The 16,761-nt window shown below is 36.5% G+C and overlaps 1 protein-coding gene across 1 annotated transcript in view; it reads right to left on the minus strand.

The window, feature by feature from the left end:
* Window positions 1–16,761, minus strand: part of LOC138174764 (transmembrane protease serine 11C-like) — a 130,333-nt gene that overhangs the window by 80,326 nt on the left and 33,246 nt on the right. Inside the window, exon 4 of the mRNA XM_069105048.1 lies at window positions 14,155–14,222. Within this exon, the coding sequence (XP_068961149.1) occupies window positions 14,155–14,222 (68 nt within the window). The remainder of the gene's footprint in view (window positions 1–14,154; window positions 14,223–16,761) is intronic.

Raw genomic sequence — 16,761 nt, forward strand, 5'->3', positions numbered from 1 at the left:
TTGGTGCCAGACTTAGTGTGGGCATCTGATCAGCTTAGCTTATTGCAACTCAGAATTTTCAAACTTAAGTGATCTACCATCCTCAATCTTCCTGGTAGTAGTGATTATAGGGGTATACCACCATACCAGATATCTTATTCTCATTATTATTCTTCCTACTTGCTTTTTACTAATTTTGATATTTGTCCTGACAAGTCAGTGGTCTGATTGTACAAAAAGAATTTATTTAGTTAATTCTTACATCAGTAGCAAGATTTTTCCTGTTTGTTAAGATATAATCTATTTTGTTTTTTGTCATATTATTTGGTACTTGGTGTACCTAGGACCTAACAATTCCCATCTCAAAGCAAGTGTGTGATATAAAGGCATGTGGTTTGTTTGACCTTTCTCGTTCCTTTTTCCTGAATCATACTTTCCTATATACTTCTCACCTTTCTCCCACCTTTTCACTGAATTCACCAAATACCATAGTATATGGTGATTTAATATGGAGGCATTTATCAGGTTTTTCAAAGTACTCTTGATCCTCAGTGACCAATGGTGGTATATAAGCTGCATTTTTTTTTGAGGCAATGAGGGTTAAGTGACTTGCTCAGGGTCAAACAGTTAGTAAGTGTCTGAGATTATACTTCCTCTGATTCCAGGGCTGGTGCTCTCCTCACTGTACAATTACTTTCAAGATGGTCTTTTTGGAAATACTTATCTGTATGCAATATGAGATGACCAAATACCCCATGAAATAACGTTTCTTGTTTCCTTTGGATGTATGATAAAAACCAGCTCTGTCAATTTCTTCCTTTACCTTTCCAAGAAGAGTCTATGGTCCATTTTTCTGTCTAAGTATAACTCTTTATTGTGGCTTCAATTTATAAGAGTGCCGAGATAGGAAGAATTCAGCCAATAGCAGTTATGTTACTTGTTCGTCATTGGACAAGCATTCACATTTAGAATACTCAGTGTTAATTTAAAGTTTATAGGTAATCTAAAAGCTATGTGATTCTTATCACCCTTTGCCTCCTTTTCTGCTGCGAAGGATACAGGTATGCAAATAGGTCAGAAAACACGAGTTAATACTGCTATCCTAGTAGCAGAACTCTCTGCTGTCATCTTTTTCATGACCTGCCTCTTCACCTTTACATTTCTCCCAGCATCTCTTAGGCATCTATACTTCTCTTGGAGTTTTGAATTTCTGGACAATGATCCTGAAACCTTCATATTTCTCAGCTTCTTTTGCTTTTATTGATCAGTAAAGCGGAACATTTAACTTAATCTTATCACATTTTTCATTTATTATTATCCTCATAAAACCCTCATGTCCTCCAAACTTTTCTTTTACTATTGAAGATACCACTAGCCACCCAGGTATGATATAGGTGTCATCACCCTCTCCTCACTTTCCTTCTCCCCCTATCCAATCTGTTGCCATCTTGCCAATTTTTACTTTTGTAACATCTCATGAATACTCCCTCTTCTCTCTTCTGACACTGCTACCATCCTGGTGGAGGACCTCATCACCTCATGCCTGGACTATTGCAATAAGCTACTGGTTGGTCTCCCTGCCTCAAGTCACTACAATACATTCTCCACTGAACTGTCAAACTGATCTTCCTAAAGCACAGGTCTGATCATCTCACCCCTTTTCTCCCAATAAAATAAACTCCAGTCGTTCCCTATCATGTCCAGGATCAAATATAAAATCTTCTTTGGTGTTCAAAGTCCTTTATAAGCTGGTGATTCCCTCCTACCTTTCCAGTTCTTTAACACCTTACTCATCCCCACATACTCTGTGATTTGGTACCACTGGCTGCCTTGCTGTTCTTTACACAAGATATTTCATCTCCCAATTTTAGGCCTTTTCCATCGACCGTCCCTCATGCCCAGAATTCTCCCCCTTTTTATCTTTGTCTTCTAGATTTCCTGTTGTTGTTTTTCTTTTAGTCCCAACTAAAATCTCATATTCTACAAGAAACCTTTCCTATTCCCCTTAAATCTACTGCCTTCCTTCCATTGATTATCTCCAACTAATCCTGTTTGTGCATAGATGTCTGCATGTTGTCTCCCCCATTAGACTGTGAGCACCTTGACAGCAGGGACTGCCTTTTGCTTTCTTTGTATCCAAGAGTTTAGCACAATGCCTGCTGCTTAGTAGATGCTTAATTAATGCTCATTGACTAACTGACAAAGAACTTTGGGAATCAAAAGAATGGACCGAATAATTTTCATGTTGTCATTATGGTATTTGGTTTTTCAAGTCATACCTTATCAGATTATTTTCCTTTCAGGTGTATAAACATTATATTTCTTTCCTTGGCTCAGTGTTAGACCATTGGCAATTGCATTTAATTTACAGGTTATTTTCCCCCGTTTTATCTTTTGTTTCCCATATTGCTACTTCAGATACAATAGCTCCATCCTTTCAGATCTGAACGGACAAATCCTATGTACTTTGTGGAGTGTTTGTGCCAAACACTGATCATATTACTCTACTCACTTTAGGGATTTTGTCAGACCAGAGGTGTGTCTCTCTGACCTTTTCTCCTAGATGACATACTTTAGCTACACATCAAAGAAACAGAAATGGATCTTTAATATTAAACTATAAAATACCTTCTCATTTCCTGAAAGATATGGGCTGAAGCAGAGGTTCTTAACCTGACAGTCTGGTAAAGCCTATGGACCCCTTCTTGGAATGAGTGACTTGTTTTTAAATGCATTAAATAAAATACAGAGGATTATAAAGGAAACCAATTATATTGAAATACAATTATAAAAATATATATTTAAAATAAATACATGGATCCCAGGTTAAGAGCCTTTGACCTAAAGGGAATTTTAATTACTTATAATTCTCATTTCCCCTTCTTTTTTTCTCCCTCTTCTCCTTTACCAGATTCACCTGGCAAAAGGTTACAATTTAGGAGTCACTGGATTTATTTTTTTCATGCAGTCTTCATACCTCTGACACTTCCTATTCTCCAGACATAGCTTATTAAAAACTCTTCCAGTGGGGTGGCTAGGTGGCACAGTGAAAAGAGCACCAGCCCTAGAGTCAGAAGGACCTGAATTCAAATCCAGCCTCAGACACTTAACACTCACTAGCCATGTGACCTTGGCAAGTCACTTAACCCCAATTGTCCTGCCTTCTGATCTCCAGAAAGCAAAATGAAATAAAATATAATAACTCCAAAAACCCTCTCCCATCATTTGTATTACTGATCCCTTTCCTGGATAGATTACTGCCCCTTGTAGTTAACTTCTATGATTCCTTTCTTTAGGGTAATATCTGAAGAAAGGGAAACTAAGTGATATAAAAGAAAGTGAAGGGAATGACTGGCTCAAATTTCCTGGCAAGTAAAAGCTGCTAAATTTGTGATTGATTTTCACAATTTGGTTTTTACAATATCGATATAATGCTTTATTCATGATTATCTATGAAGTCAGATAAAGAATTATCAACTGGGGGGTACTTTTTCATAAATGATTAAAAATGAAAAAGGAAGAAAGGAAGGAAGGAAGAAAGAAAGAAAGAAAGAAAGAAAGAAAGAAAGAAAGAAAGAAAGAAAGAAAGAAAGAAAGAAAGAAAGAAAGAAAGAAAGAAAGAAAGAAAGAGAAAAGTTGAAGTGTGATACAGGATTATGTAACAGAAAAGAATTCTTTTCAAAGCCTACTTCAGAGCAACCATTTAAATGAAATCTTCTTAGAAATTTATGCTTCACGGGGTGGCTAGGTGGCACAGTGAATAGAGTACTGGCCCTGGAATCAGGAGGATCTGAGTTCAAATCCAGCCTCAGACACTTAACACAAAACTGGTCATGTGACCTTGGGCAAGTCACTTAACCCCAATTGCCCCTCCAAAAAGCAAGAAAAAAAAGTTATGCTTCACAAGAGAAGAGGAAACACAATATTTAAATAATCCAGTCTTAGAAAAAGAAATTCAACAAGCCGTAAATGAGCTCCCTAAGAAAAAATCCTCAGGACTAGATGGATTTCTACCAAACATTTAAAACATATTTAATTCCAATATTCTATAAACTATTTGAAAAATAGGCAAAGAAGGAGTCATGCCAAATTCCTTTTATGACACAAATATGGTGCTGATGGCCAAATCAGGAAGAGTGAAAACTGAAAAAGAGAATTGTAGAACAATTTCCCTAATAAATATTGATGCAATAATTTTAAATATATGCTAGCAAGGGGATTATAGCAATATATCACAAGGATCATACACTATGACCAAGTGGAATTTATACCAGGAATGCAGGACTGGTTCAATATTAGGAAAACTGTCAGCATAATTGACCATATTGATAGCAAAAAGCAAAAAAAAAATTTATCTCAATAGATTCAGAAAAAGCTTTTGACAAAATTAAAAATTCATTCCTATTAAAAACATTGGTAAGTATAGGAATAAATGAAGCTTTCCTTAAAATGATAATTAGTATCTATCTAAAACTATTAGCAAACATTATTTGTAATAAATTAGATAAGATAAGCTAGAAGACTTTCCAATAAGATCTGGTGTGAAACAAGAATGTCCATTATCACCACTATTATTCACTATTGTACTAGAAATACTGTTGTTATTGTTGTCTTTGTGACCTCATTTGGGGTTTTTTTTGGCAAAGATACTGGGGTGGTTCTCCAGCTCATTTTACAGATGAGGAAACTGAGGCAACAAAGTTAAGTGACTTGCCCAGGGTCATATAGCTAGTAAGTGTCTGTGGCCAGATTTGAATTCAGGAAGATGAACTGTCCTGACTCAAGGCCTGGTGCTCTATCCATTGTACCACCTAGCATCAATAAGACAGGAAAAGAAAAAAGAAATTAGACTAGGTGTTGAGGAAACAAAACCATCACTCTTCGCAAACAATATGATGGTATGTTTAGAGAATCCTAGAGAATCAACTAAAAACCTAATTGAAATGATTAACAACTTTAGTAAAGTTGCATGACATAAAATGAACCTACAAAAATCATCACCATTTCTATATATTACCAACAAAGTCCAGTAGGAAGAGAGAGAGAAAAATTCCACATAAAATAATGACAGACAGTATGAAGCATTTGCAAGTCTATGTGCCAAGACAAACACAGGACCTATATGAAAAAAATTATAAAATAATTTTCACAAAATAAAGATAGATCTAAAAATTTAGAGAAATATTAATTTCTTGTGGGTGAGCTGAGCCAATATAATAAAATGACAATTCTATCTAAATTAATTTACTTATTTAGTGCCATACCACTAAACTAGCCAAAAATTATTTTATAAGGCTAGAAAAAAATAAGAAAATTCAACTGGAAGAACTAAAGGTCAAGAATATCAAGGGAATTGATGAAAAATAAATATGAAGTAAAGTAGTCTAGCAGAACCAGATCTCAAACTGTATTACAAAGTAGTAATCATCAAAACAATCTGGTAGTGGCTAAGACATGGATTAGAGATTAAACACACAATACACAGTAGTAAATGACAATAGTAATCTTATTGTTGGATAGACCCCAAAATCTAAGCTTTTGGGATAAGAACTCAATATCTGATAAAAATTCCTGGGAAAACTGGAAAGCAATTTGGCAGAAACTAGGTATAGACTATCATATCACATTGTTTACCAAGATAACATCTAACTAGGTACATGATTTAGACATAAAGGGTGATATCATAAGCAAATTAGATGAGCATGGAAATTTTTACCTGTCAGATCTATGAATAAAGGAAGAATTTACAACCAAATGAGAGATAGTGAGGATCATGGGAAGTAAAATGGATAATTTTGATTGCATTATGTTAATTTTTTTTTGCAAAAATATAATATAGCTAGTTTTAGAAGGAAATCAGGAAACTGGGAAAAAATTTTACAGTAAGTTTCTCTGATAAGGGCCTGATTTCTCAAATATATAGGGAACTGAGTCAAATTTATAAGAATGTGAGTCATCCTCCAGTTGATATATGGTCAAAAGACATGAACAGGCAGTTTTCAGAAGAAATCAAAGTTATCTATAGTCATGTGAAAAAAAATGCTCTAAATCACTATTGGTCAGTGTTATGGGAATGGGAATCTGAAGATTTTTCCTGCCCCATGGCCCTTTGATAGGCTTAAGTGACTCTGAGAACCTTCCCTGATTTGAAAATATACTCTGTCCCCTAATAGGCTGAATGTGGTCACATGGAGCCTGTGGTGGGAGGCTTGTTTTTCAGGAATGCCCACACCTCATTACTTTGTGATTGGGCAGTGGGTCAAGAGGGTTGTGACATTCTCTGACCCAGGAGAAGGATATATATATATATATACCCTGATGTGAGGTTTTGCTTTGGGGGCTCACTTTGGAAAGAGTTGTGTGATTTGGCCAGATGAGACTCTAGGCAGCCATTGAGCCCCCCAGCTTTGAAAACCCAGATGTTGGTGCTTCCCTCTCTGGCAACTAACTAGGTATGGATGTAATGGTCAGATAGCTGGAAGCCCTTTCTGCTGAATTGTGTTATTTTCTGTTGTAACTTCTGTTTGTATTCTCTGAAGCTCAGGGTGCTGACTTTTCCCCCTGAACTAGGTAAATGATATATGTTTGATTGATTAAGGTAAAATTGTTAATCCATTTTGAATTGCTTTCCTTTAGAAAAGCAGATCTAAGAACCTGTGCTAGCAGCTATCCTGGGTATGCTTGGGTGCATGCTGCTACAGTCGGAGAAAGGCAAATTAAAACAACTTTGAGGTAATATTGCACGTCTATTAGATTGGCTAATATAACAGAAAAAGAAAATGATAAATATTGGTGGAAATGTGAAAAAATTAGAATAGTAATGCACTGATGGTGGAGTTGTGAATAGATCCAACTAATCTGGAGAGCAATTCAGAACTAATGAACTTTTAATTGTTATTAGTCCTATGCCTTACTGGATCAGGAAATGCTAAACTTCAAGGGCACCCCACCCTTTGCTGTCTAACTTTATAGTTTTTATTCTTGATCTGTTTTCTTCCTTTATCAGAACAACAGATGCCAAAAATTTGTTTCTTCCTTTCACTCCAATATCTGTGATTCAAATATTGAACATATTCCTAATTTGGAGTAGGTTTGAATTATTTTAACTATAGTAGCTAGGTGGTACATTAGATAGAATGTTGGGACTTGATGTGAGGAAGACTGGAGTCCAAATTCTATGCCAGATACTTATTAGTTATGTAACCTTGGGCAAGTAATTTATTTTCAATCAGTCTCATTTTCCTCATCTATAAAATTGGAATAATATGATCTGCTTCAAAAGATTTTAAGAATTAGAGACAATGTATGTAAGGCAAGTTATAAACTTTAAAACACTCTATAAATGCTAGCTCTTATTAGAGGTAGTAATAAAATTTGAATTTGTACATGCCCTAGGTTTTCCAGTTTCCTCTTAAGGATCTAAAGAAGTACCATAGTTTAGATTTATAGCACTTTACATCATTTTACAAAGATCTCACAAATGCTATATTATACATGAGAATTTTCTATTCTTTTCTTTTCAGTGGTAGTCTAGTGAAATCATCACGATACTCAGAATTTCTCCTTATGTGGAGCTAAGATGATGAATTAGAGGCAGCAACCCAGGCAAACTCTTCCAACATTCCTCTCCAAATAATTTTAAAATAATACCTTGGATTGAATTTTGGAGAAGCATAGCCAACAAATCAGGGTTAGACAAATTTCCAGCCCAAGGCAACATAGGAGGTTGGCAGGAGAGGTCGGACACCAGGGTTGGGATTGGGTAAGTTTGCATGCATTGGCAGCACCAGGGGTAGGCTTTGGAGGTGACTTCAGCAGCTTCAGGAGCTCTCAGCCCAGAGACATTCTGAGACATATTTCCAGGGTAGAGAGGAGCCCTAGAACTTGTGACTACAGAGGATCAGTGGCCCTTCCTGGGTAAACATCAGAGTGCAAACCAGGAAAGCAGTGACCCCAACTCCTCCTGGATCACCACACCTTGAAAGCACCAAAAACTTGTGGAACTCCAGAACTAGTTTTGGAAATGGCAACATAAAAAATCTTGAAGCTTGGGAGAGGGTCTCCCTGCTCCCCCCACCCCCGCATTGAACAGAGTCCAACTTAACATGAAGTTCAAAGTCAATTAGTAGACTGGAAAAATGATCAAACAGCAAACAAAACAATACAAAACCAACTTGATCAGAAAAAGCTATTATTATGGCAGGGTAAATAAAGACATAAATTCAAAACAAGACAACAATGTGACAATGCCTAAAACAAAAGCTTAAAAAATTCTAGTTGGATGTAAGCACAACAAGAATTTCTAGAAGAGCTAAAGGAAGAGCATAAAAGAAAAATTGGGAAAAGAAATGAGAGTGATGCAAGAAAATTATGAAAATAATTAACCAGCTTGATAAAGGAGGCACAAAAAATACTGAAGAAAATAATGCCTTGAAAAACGGAATTGGCCTAATGGTAAAAGAAGCACAGAAATTCACTGAAGAAAAGAACTCCTTAAAAAGAATTGCCCAAATGGAAAAAGAAATACAAAGCTCATGGAAGAAAATAATTCCTTAAAATTAGAGTTGACCAACTGGAAACTGTTAATTCCATGAGACATCAAGAAACAATAAAACAAAATCAAAAGAATGAAAAAAAATGAAAATGTCAACTATCTCATCAGAAAAAGCAATTGACCTCAAAAATAGATCAAGGATAGGTAATTTAAGAATTATGGGACTACCCAAAATCATGACTAAAAAGAGCCTGAAATCATATTTCAAGAAATTATTTCAAGGAAACCTGCCCCAATATCTTAGATCCAGAAGGTCAAACAGAAATTGAAAGAATCCACTGATGACCTCTTGAAAAAGATCCAAAAATGAAAATTCTGAGGAATATTATAATCAAATTTCATAGCTCCCAGGTATAGAGGAAATATTTCAACCAGACTTAAAGAAAAAATTCAAATACTGAGGAGCCATAGTCAGGATCACACAATATTTAGCATCTTCCACATTAGAGGAGCAGAGGCAAATTCTGGATATTTTAGAAGGCAGAGGAGCCAGGATTACAACCAAGAATAAACTACCTGGCAAAACTGAATATATTGGGGCAGCTAGGTGGTGCAGTGAGTAGAGCACTGGCCTGGGAGTCAAGAGGTCCTGAGTTCAAATCTGGCCTCAGACACTGTGATAGTAATGGCAATTAAAGATTCCCCTGTATTGGCTTGGTTTTCAAATTGATTGTGTTAAAACCCAGAGTTTGTTAATCCCACCTGTGGGATGGGCTTGTTGATGTGAAAAGAAAGTCCTGAATTGGGAGGAGCTGGTGATGTAGATTTGGAGAGACAAGAGAGAGGCGGAAGATTTTTTTTGGAAGCAACACCTCGTGGAGAGAGAGAGACTAAGAGAATTGCTGGTGGCCGCTTTGAATTGCCCTGGACTTTTGAGACCTGCCCCCTGAGCTGCCAAGGACTGAGGAGACATGGCTGTTTTGCTGGTACTTTGTCTGTCTGTTTTGATGTTATTTTGCCAGATTTGTCCACTGGTGAAAGACTGTCCTTTTGTTGAAGAAGTCCTGGAACCTGGCTGTTCGCTAAGAAGGCCTGCGACTGTCCTGCAGACAGAGAGTGAATACTGTCCACTGGTGAGGGACAGTACTGTTGTTGCAGGGGTCTGGAGACTGTCCTGCAGACAGAATGAATACTGTCCACTGGTGAGGGACAGTGCTGTTGTTGCAGGGGTCTGGGAGCCTTTCTGTTGGTTCAGAAGCCCTGAAGAAGGATTTTCTTGTTGTATGTTTACAGAAATCCTGGGAGAGGGCTTTGCTAATGTGTTCAGGGGTTCTAGGACTGTTCTACAGACAGAGGATAAATTCATGAAGGGACTGGCAATGTACCTTATGGCCTTGCTAAGCCTTGTCTCCCCAGGAACTAAGATTGCTGAGAACTTGCCTCTTGTCAAGATGAAGAAAAGACCTCCATTTGGGTATTAAGTGCTGTGTTTAAACTTGATGTAACTCTGGGGTAGATTCAATTGTGATCCAGGGGTGGGGAACTTTTGACCTTTTAGTGTTCTATGGTTGAGCAAATGAATGTATTTTACCTATGTTTGGAAACTAATCTCCATTTGAGAAGAGGGGTTTTGTGGTGGACTTAATTAAGGTATAGCCTAGGGGTGGAGTAGTATTTAGAACAGGGACTTTGTAATTGATTGAATGATTGGAAGGTCCTGGGGTGGGGTAGTACTTGGAGATTATTTAATCACACTTAGTAAATGCTGTATTTTGAATGATGTCACGTTTTGATCTTCTCTGTTCTTGGTTTGTCACTGAATAAAATAGAGAGCACCTATGCTGGTATTTTGAACTTGGGAAGTTGCCTTCTTTTGGCATTACATTACAGACACTTAACACAAAAACTAGCTGTGTGTCCTTGGGCAAGTTACTTAACCCCAATTGCCCTCCCAAAAGCAAAAAAAAAAAAAACCCAACAAAAAACAAAACAAAACAAAAACTGAGTATACTTCTTCAGGGGAAAAAACGTATATTTAATGAAATGAAGGGCTTACAAGCATTCCTCATGAAAAGACCAGAGTTGAATAGAAAATCTGGCATTCAAACACAAAACTAAAGAGAATCATAAAAAGGTAAACACGAAAAAGAAATCATATGAAACAAAGTGAAACTGTTTACATTCCTATATGGGAAGTTGATATATGTAATTCCTCAGATCTTTATCATTATTAGAGCAGTTAGAAGGAATCTATATAGACAGAGAGCACAGGAATGAGTTGATTATGTTGCGATGACCCCCCCAAAAATGATGGTATGGGAAAGGGATGCACTGGGAAACAATCTTATATAAAAGAGGCACATAAGGGAGAGCTTTTGTGGTGGAGAGGAAAATAGGACCAGCAATGCCTGAACTTTACTTTCATCAGGATTGCTTCAAAGAGGGAAGATGATACACACACATACATACTCAGTTGGGTATAGAAATCTACCTTGCCCAATGGGGAAATAGGAAGGGAAGGGAATAAATGAAAGGGGGGAAATGATAAAAGAAAGGACAGAATAAGGAAAGTGGTGGTCAGAAGCAAAACAGACTTTTGGGGAGGGATAGGATATAAAGAGAGAGCATAAACAGGAGAAAATGTGTTGAAGAGAAATACACAATAATTATAACTGTGAATGTGAATGGGATGAGCTCACCCATAAAATGAAAGTAGGTAGCAGAATATATTAGAAACCTGAATCCAACAATATATTGTTTACAAGAGACACACTTGGAACATAGAGATATGCAGCTAAAATAAGGAGATGGAGCAGAATCTAATGTCTTTCAGCTGAAATAAAAAAGGCAGAGGTGGCAATTATGATCTCAAAGGAAAAACAGAAATAGAACCACTTAAAAGAGATAATCAGGGAAGCTACATTTTGCTAAAAGGACCATAGACAATGAAGTAAAATTTAAAAAAAATTATAGCAAGTTTCTTTGATAAAATTCTCTTTTCTCAAATATGTAGGGAAATGAGTCAAATAAAAATAAGAGCCATTCTTCAGTTGATAAGTTGTCAAAAGATGAACAGGTAGTTTTCAGAAGAAGACAAAGCTATCTATAATCATAAGAAAAATGCTCTAAATAATTATTGATTAGAAAAATGCGAATTAAAGCAACCTTGAGGTACCAACTCATACCTGTCAGAAATGACAAATGCTAGAAAGGATGAAGGAAAATAGGCACACTAGTGAACTGTTGGTGGAGATGTGAACTTGTACAACCATTCTAGAGAACAATCTGGAACTATGTCCAAAGGGCTATAAAACTGTACATACCCTTTGATCTAGCAATACCACTATTATTATTCACCAAAGAGATGAAAGGAAAAGTACACATGTGCAAAAATACATCAACTTTTATGTAGAGACAATAAGTGGAAATGGAGGAAATGTCCATTATTTAGGTAATGACTGAACAAGTTGCAGCATATGACTATTGTGCTATAAGAAATAAGGGGGATTATTTCAAAACAACATGTGAAGACCTATACCAACTGATTCAAAATGTAGCAAGCAGAACTAGGAGATCATTGTACACATAATGGAAATATTGTAATGATGATCAACTGTGAAAGACTACTCTGATCAATACAATGCAAGATAATTCCAAAAGACTCATCATGAAAAATGCTACTCCCCACCTCCAGAAAAAGAACTGATGAACTTTGAGTGCAAATTGAAGTATACTTTTTCTTAGCTTTATAAATTTTTCTTGGTGATATGACTATTATGGAAATGTTTTGCATTATTTCACATGCATAATTCATAGCATATTGTTTGCCTTTCCAGTGATTAGGGGAGGGATAGGAGAGAAAGAATTTGAAAGTTAAGAAATTTTCAAATGCTTAAAAATAAATAGATGATAAAAAGAAACCACAAGAATTTCTCTTTATTCTCTACAAAGTCCTGGACTTGTTGCATTTCCAAAATGAGTTTCTTTGAATTCTTGTTTAACAGTGACAGCAATGGTCAGTTCAACAAACTCAAATCTCATCTTTCATTCTCAGGGAAATTCTCTTTCTGTTTGCAGAATGCATTGGTGTAGAAAGCATAGTGAAACTACTCTGCACCCAACTTGCCATGGGGTGTGGTGTCACCAGGAGCCAAGTTCAACTGTTCTGTATCCAGAAAGATTTTCTGTTTGGCACCTAGTGGAGCACCAGGCTAAATAAATTTTTATGGAGAGTGATGCTGATGACCAATTGCAAATGGTAAAAATAAATGTATATAAGCAGGGATGTACCCATTTAGAGAAATGGATTCCATTCTGTATAAGTGGAACAGGAGGCCAGTAGAAAGAGTCTGATGCATGAGACAGGCATTTATAATGACTGGCTGGATTCCAGAACCAACATGATTCAGTGGAAAGAGGCCTGAATTTAGAATTATGGGACCTGAGCTTGAATTCTGACTTGGACATTACCCGGGGGACCTTGGTTAGCATTTATATAATGCTTTAATGTTTGCCAAGGACCTTACTTATTTGTTTAATCTCTCTGCATCTCAGATTCTTCCTTTGTAAAGTGAAGGGGTTAGACTAGATGACTTACAAAATCCTTTCCAATTCTAGATCTATGATCCAATCATACCCACCCTTGCAATCTGTCAACTAGCAGATGAATTTACCTAACCTATTTGATCTCTCCTTATAGGCTTAGCCCAGGCCTAGAGATTTTGGGACCAGTCCTCCCCCAAGGCAGGTGTGTGTGTGTGTGTGTGTCTGTGTGTGTCTGTGTGTGTGTGTGCCTGTGTGTGTGATTCACTAATTCAGTACTGTTAGTCACAAAGCCTGTTCTTTGATCTAACCCAACGGTTAAACTAAACTCTTTTGAACTCTTATTTTCAAGACACTGGTGACCTTATTAATAATACCTACTTCCAGATATTTCTACTGTTAACTATCTGATGATTGTCTTCTTTGTAGACTTTTGACAATTGTCTTTACCCTATTTGAGTCTTATAATCTTTTTAGATAATTCAAGAATTCTTAATTTGAAACTGAGAACTTTCTTGAAAACTATTTTGGTAACTGCATTTTAGTGTAATTTGTTAAAGTCATGCATTTGAAAACATTATTGTGGGAAGTTGCCCAAAGGCTTTACCAGATTGCTAAAGGGGCAGGATTTGAACTTGGGTCTTTCTGACTCTAAGTTCAGTCCTCTATCTACTACCCCACCTAGCCACCTCTGAAGCCCTATAGTTTGGGACTAAGTAAGCAGGAATCTTAGATACTTTTACTCTAAAATTTGCAACCTTTTGTTTGATGCAAAGGGAACCAAAATCAGCCCAGAGAGAGGAGAAATCAATGGGCCTGCTAGTTCTGGCCTTTATCACAGCTGCTTTCCATGAAATGTGGTGCAAACATTTGTAAAATTACTGTGGGTGATGGCTCCAATCTAATTGCCTCATTTGGGTTAATTTCAAGCCTCATAGAACTGATTGAGCTCCCTCTTGCACAATTGAAGCAGTAAAGGATTTAAGACCCACATTTTAGATTTGTTCAATTCTTTAACAACACTATGTTGGTCACATTAGAGAAAGAGCACTGGGAAAAGGGAAAGGAAGATGATTCAACCCCATACCTATTTGCAGATGATACTAGTATATGGATACTTGACTATGCTACATACATACCTGACTTTGGCAACGTGGGATATGACATACTGCCTTCTCATTTTGGATGCTTGAAATGTTTTATTCATCTATTGAAAGAAAACAAAATAACTAGTATCACACTAAATAACAATGCAATGCATGTTAAACCTTAGATGCTAAAAATACTTAGAAACGCTAGCCTTTCAGTCTTTCATCCTTTGTTAAATATCCTTCATAAAAATGCATACTGATAACATAGTATATATATATATATATATATCGATAATGTACATTATATTCCCACCTTCTTCCCCACTACCCACCACCCCAAGGCTACAAGTTCAAATCCTGCCCCTTTGGCAATCTGGTAAAGCCTTTGAGCAACTTCCCACAATAATGTTTTTAAATGCATGAATTTTTTTTAATAAGAAAAAAAAGATTTCTTTCCTAAGACCAATATGGCAAGAGCTAACATTCATGCTGATAAACATCAATCTATATTGCCCACCTTCAGCTTTTCTATAGACACTATTGCAATAGTCTTGTGGTTTGTTCTCCCTGACTCAACTCTGTTCCCACTTCAGTTCATTATCCCCTCAGCTATCAAAGACATTTTCCTAAACCACAGATCTGGCTGTGTCTCTTCTCTCCTCTCCACCATTTGAGAGACGTGGCCAGATCTGCACTTTAGGAAGATCTCTTCTCTTTTCTCCCCCATTCAACATACTTCAGTGTCTCCCTGTTACCTCTTGGAGCAAATATAAAATTCACTGTTTGGCTTTAAAAGTCTTTCATAACCTGGCAGCTTCCTATGTATCTAGTCTTTTCACACTCTCTTTTCTCCATGTACCCTACTCCAGTGACCTTAACCTCCTTACTCTTTCTTGTAAACAACACTCCAGCTCTCTGCCTTTTCACTAGTTGTCCCCCATGCCAGGAATTCTCTTCCTCTTTATATCTACTCCCTGAATTCCCAGGCTTCCTTCAAGTCTCACCTAATTTTCCACTTATTGCAATAAGCCTTTCCCAGTCTCCCTTAATGCTAGTGACTTCCCTCTGAGATTATCTACAATTTACCTTATATATAAGTTGTTATATATAGGTGTTAGCATGTCATCTCCCATATTAGCTTCTGTGCTCCTTGAGGGCAGGGATTGTTTTCACCTTTATTTATATCCCTAGCACTTAGCACAGTGATTAATATATAGTTAGCTGGTTGTTCTTCATTCTTTTTCTTTTAAAATTTTAGACAAATACTAAAACTTAAATACATAATAAGAAAAGAAAAAGAAAAATTAGAAACTTAAATATAAAATTAGAAAAGAAAAAAATTTCATATGCACAGCAGAACATAGGAGAGAATTCAGAATATACAGCAATAACTTATCATTTCAAGAAAGCCTATATATTAAATACTGCACATTAAGTTGAAAGTTATCCATTTTTCTTTTTTCCTCATAGATTTTCTTTTGTTCTCTGCTGTACACTTTTCACTTTGTTCTTTTTCCTGCCTTTCCCCCCCCTACCTGCCACCCCAAGGCTACAGTTGAGCATGGATATATATATATATATATATATATATATATATATATATATATCCATGGATACTTTTGATTTTGCATGTATGTACATCCACATGCACATACATGTATGTACATTCACATGTATGTACATGTATACATATATACACATACATATATGAACATATGCTTTCCCTAAGAGATTCTACTCCTAATCTTGTTTCTATGTGCATATCTCTTTTTTTCCTAATTTCTCCTAACTTCTCTACTTCTACCTGCTACCTTGTTCTCCCATTATTTAACCCCACTCTAGCAATCCCTTCTCTTATCCTCCCATTCCCCTAAATCTAAACACCCTTCTATATCCGGCTTTTAGCCTATTCCCTCCCCCTCCCCTCTAAAGATCCTTCCTTTATCCTCTCCCCCCTTCCTATCTCCTTAGAGTTTTATTTCTTTTTAAAATTTAGAAGACTTTTATACTTTTCTAGATATATATGCATTTTCCCCTCTTAAACCCATTCCCAATGAAAGAAAGTTTCCAGAACGAACAGCCCCTCTTCCCCCATCTAATTCCTCTGTATTGTTCTTCCTCCTGCACCTTATTTGTATAAGAGAATTACTCTCTCTTTTTTTAAGCAATTGGGGTTAAGTAACTTGCTCAAGGTTATTTTTGGTGTTATTTTTGGCCAGTTATTTTTGGGTGTGGTGCTAAGTGTCTGAGCCCGGATTTGATCCCAGGTCATCTCGACTCTGGAGCCAGTGGTCTTACTCGCTGAGCCACCTGACCACCCGAGAATTACTCTTTTAGGTATTCTTGAACAGTTTTACTTTTTAAAGTCATATAATACTCAGTTCTACTACCTAATTACAAGTAACAATTTTAGACATAGGTTTTACATTTTCCTTATATTAAAGGTAAATATTCTATCCTCTTTGAGTACCTTGTAATTGACCATTTGTATGTACCTTATCTTGGCTGTTGTATGTCAAATCTATTGAGTTCAGGGTTTCTTTTTTAGCAGAGTCCTGAAAGTTGATTAAATGTCCATTTTTTCCATTAAAAATTATGCTTAGCTTTGCTCGGTATGATATTTTCAGCCAGAGGTCCAGCTCTTTTGCTCTTTTA

Source organism: Petaurus breviceps, unplaced genomic scaffold (genome assembly GCF_028583685.1).
Source record: "Petaurus breviceps papuanus isolate PSGF00001 unplaced genomic scaffold, PetGlider_PUasm1.0 76, whole genome shotgun sequence".
Lineage (NCBI taxonomy): Eukaryota > Metazoa > Chordata > Mammalia > Diprotodontia > Petauridae > Petaurus > Petaurus breviceps.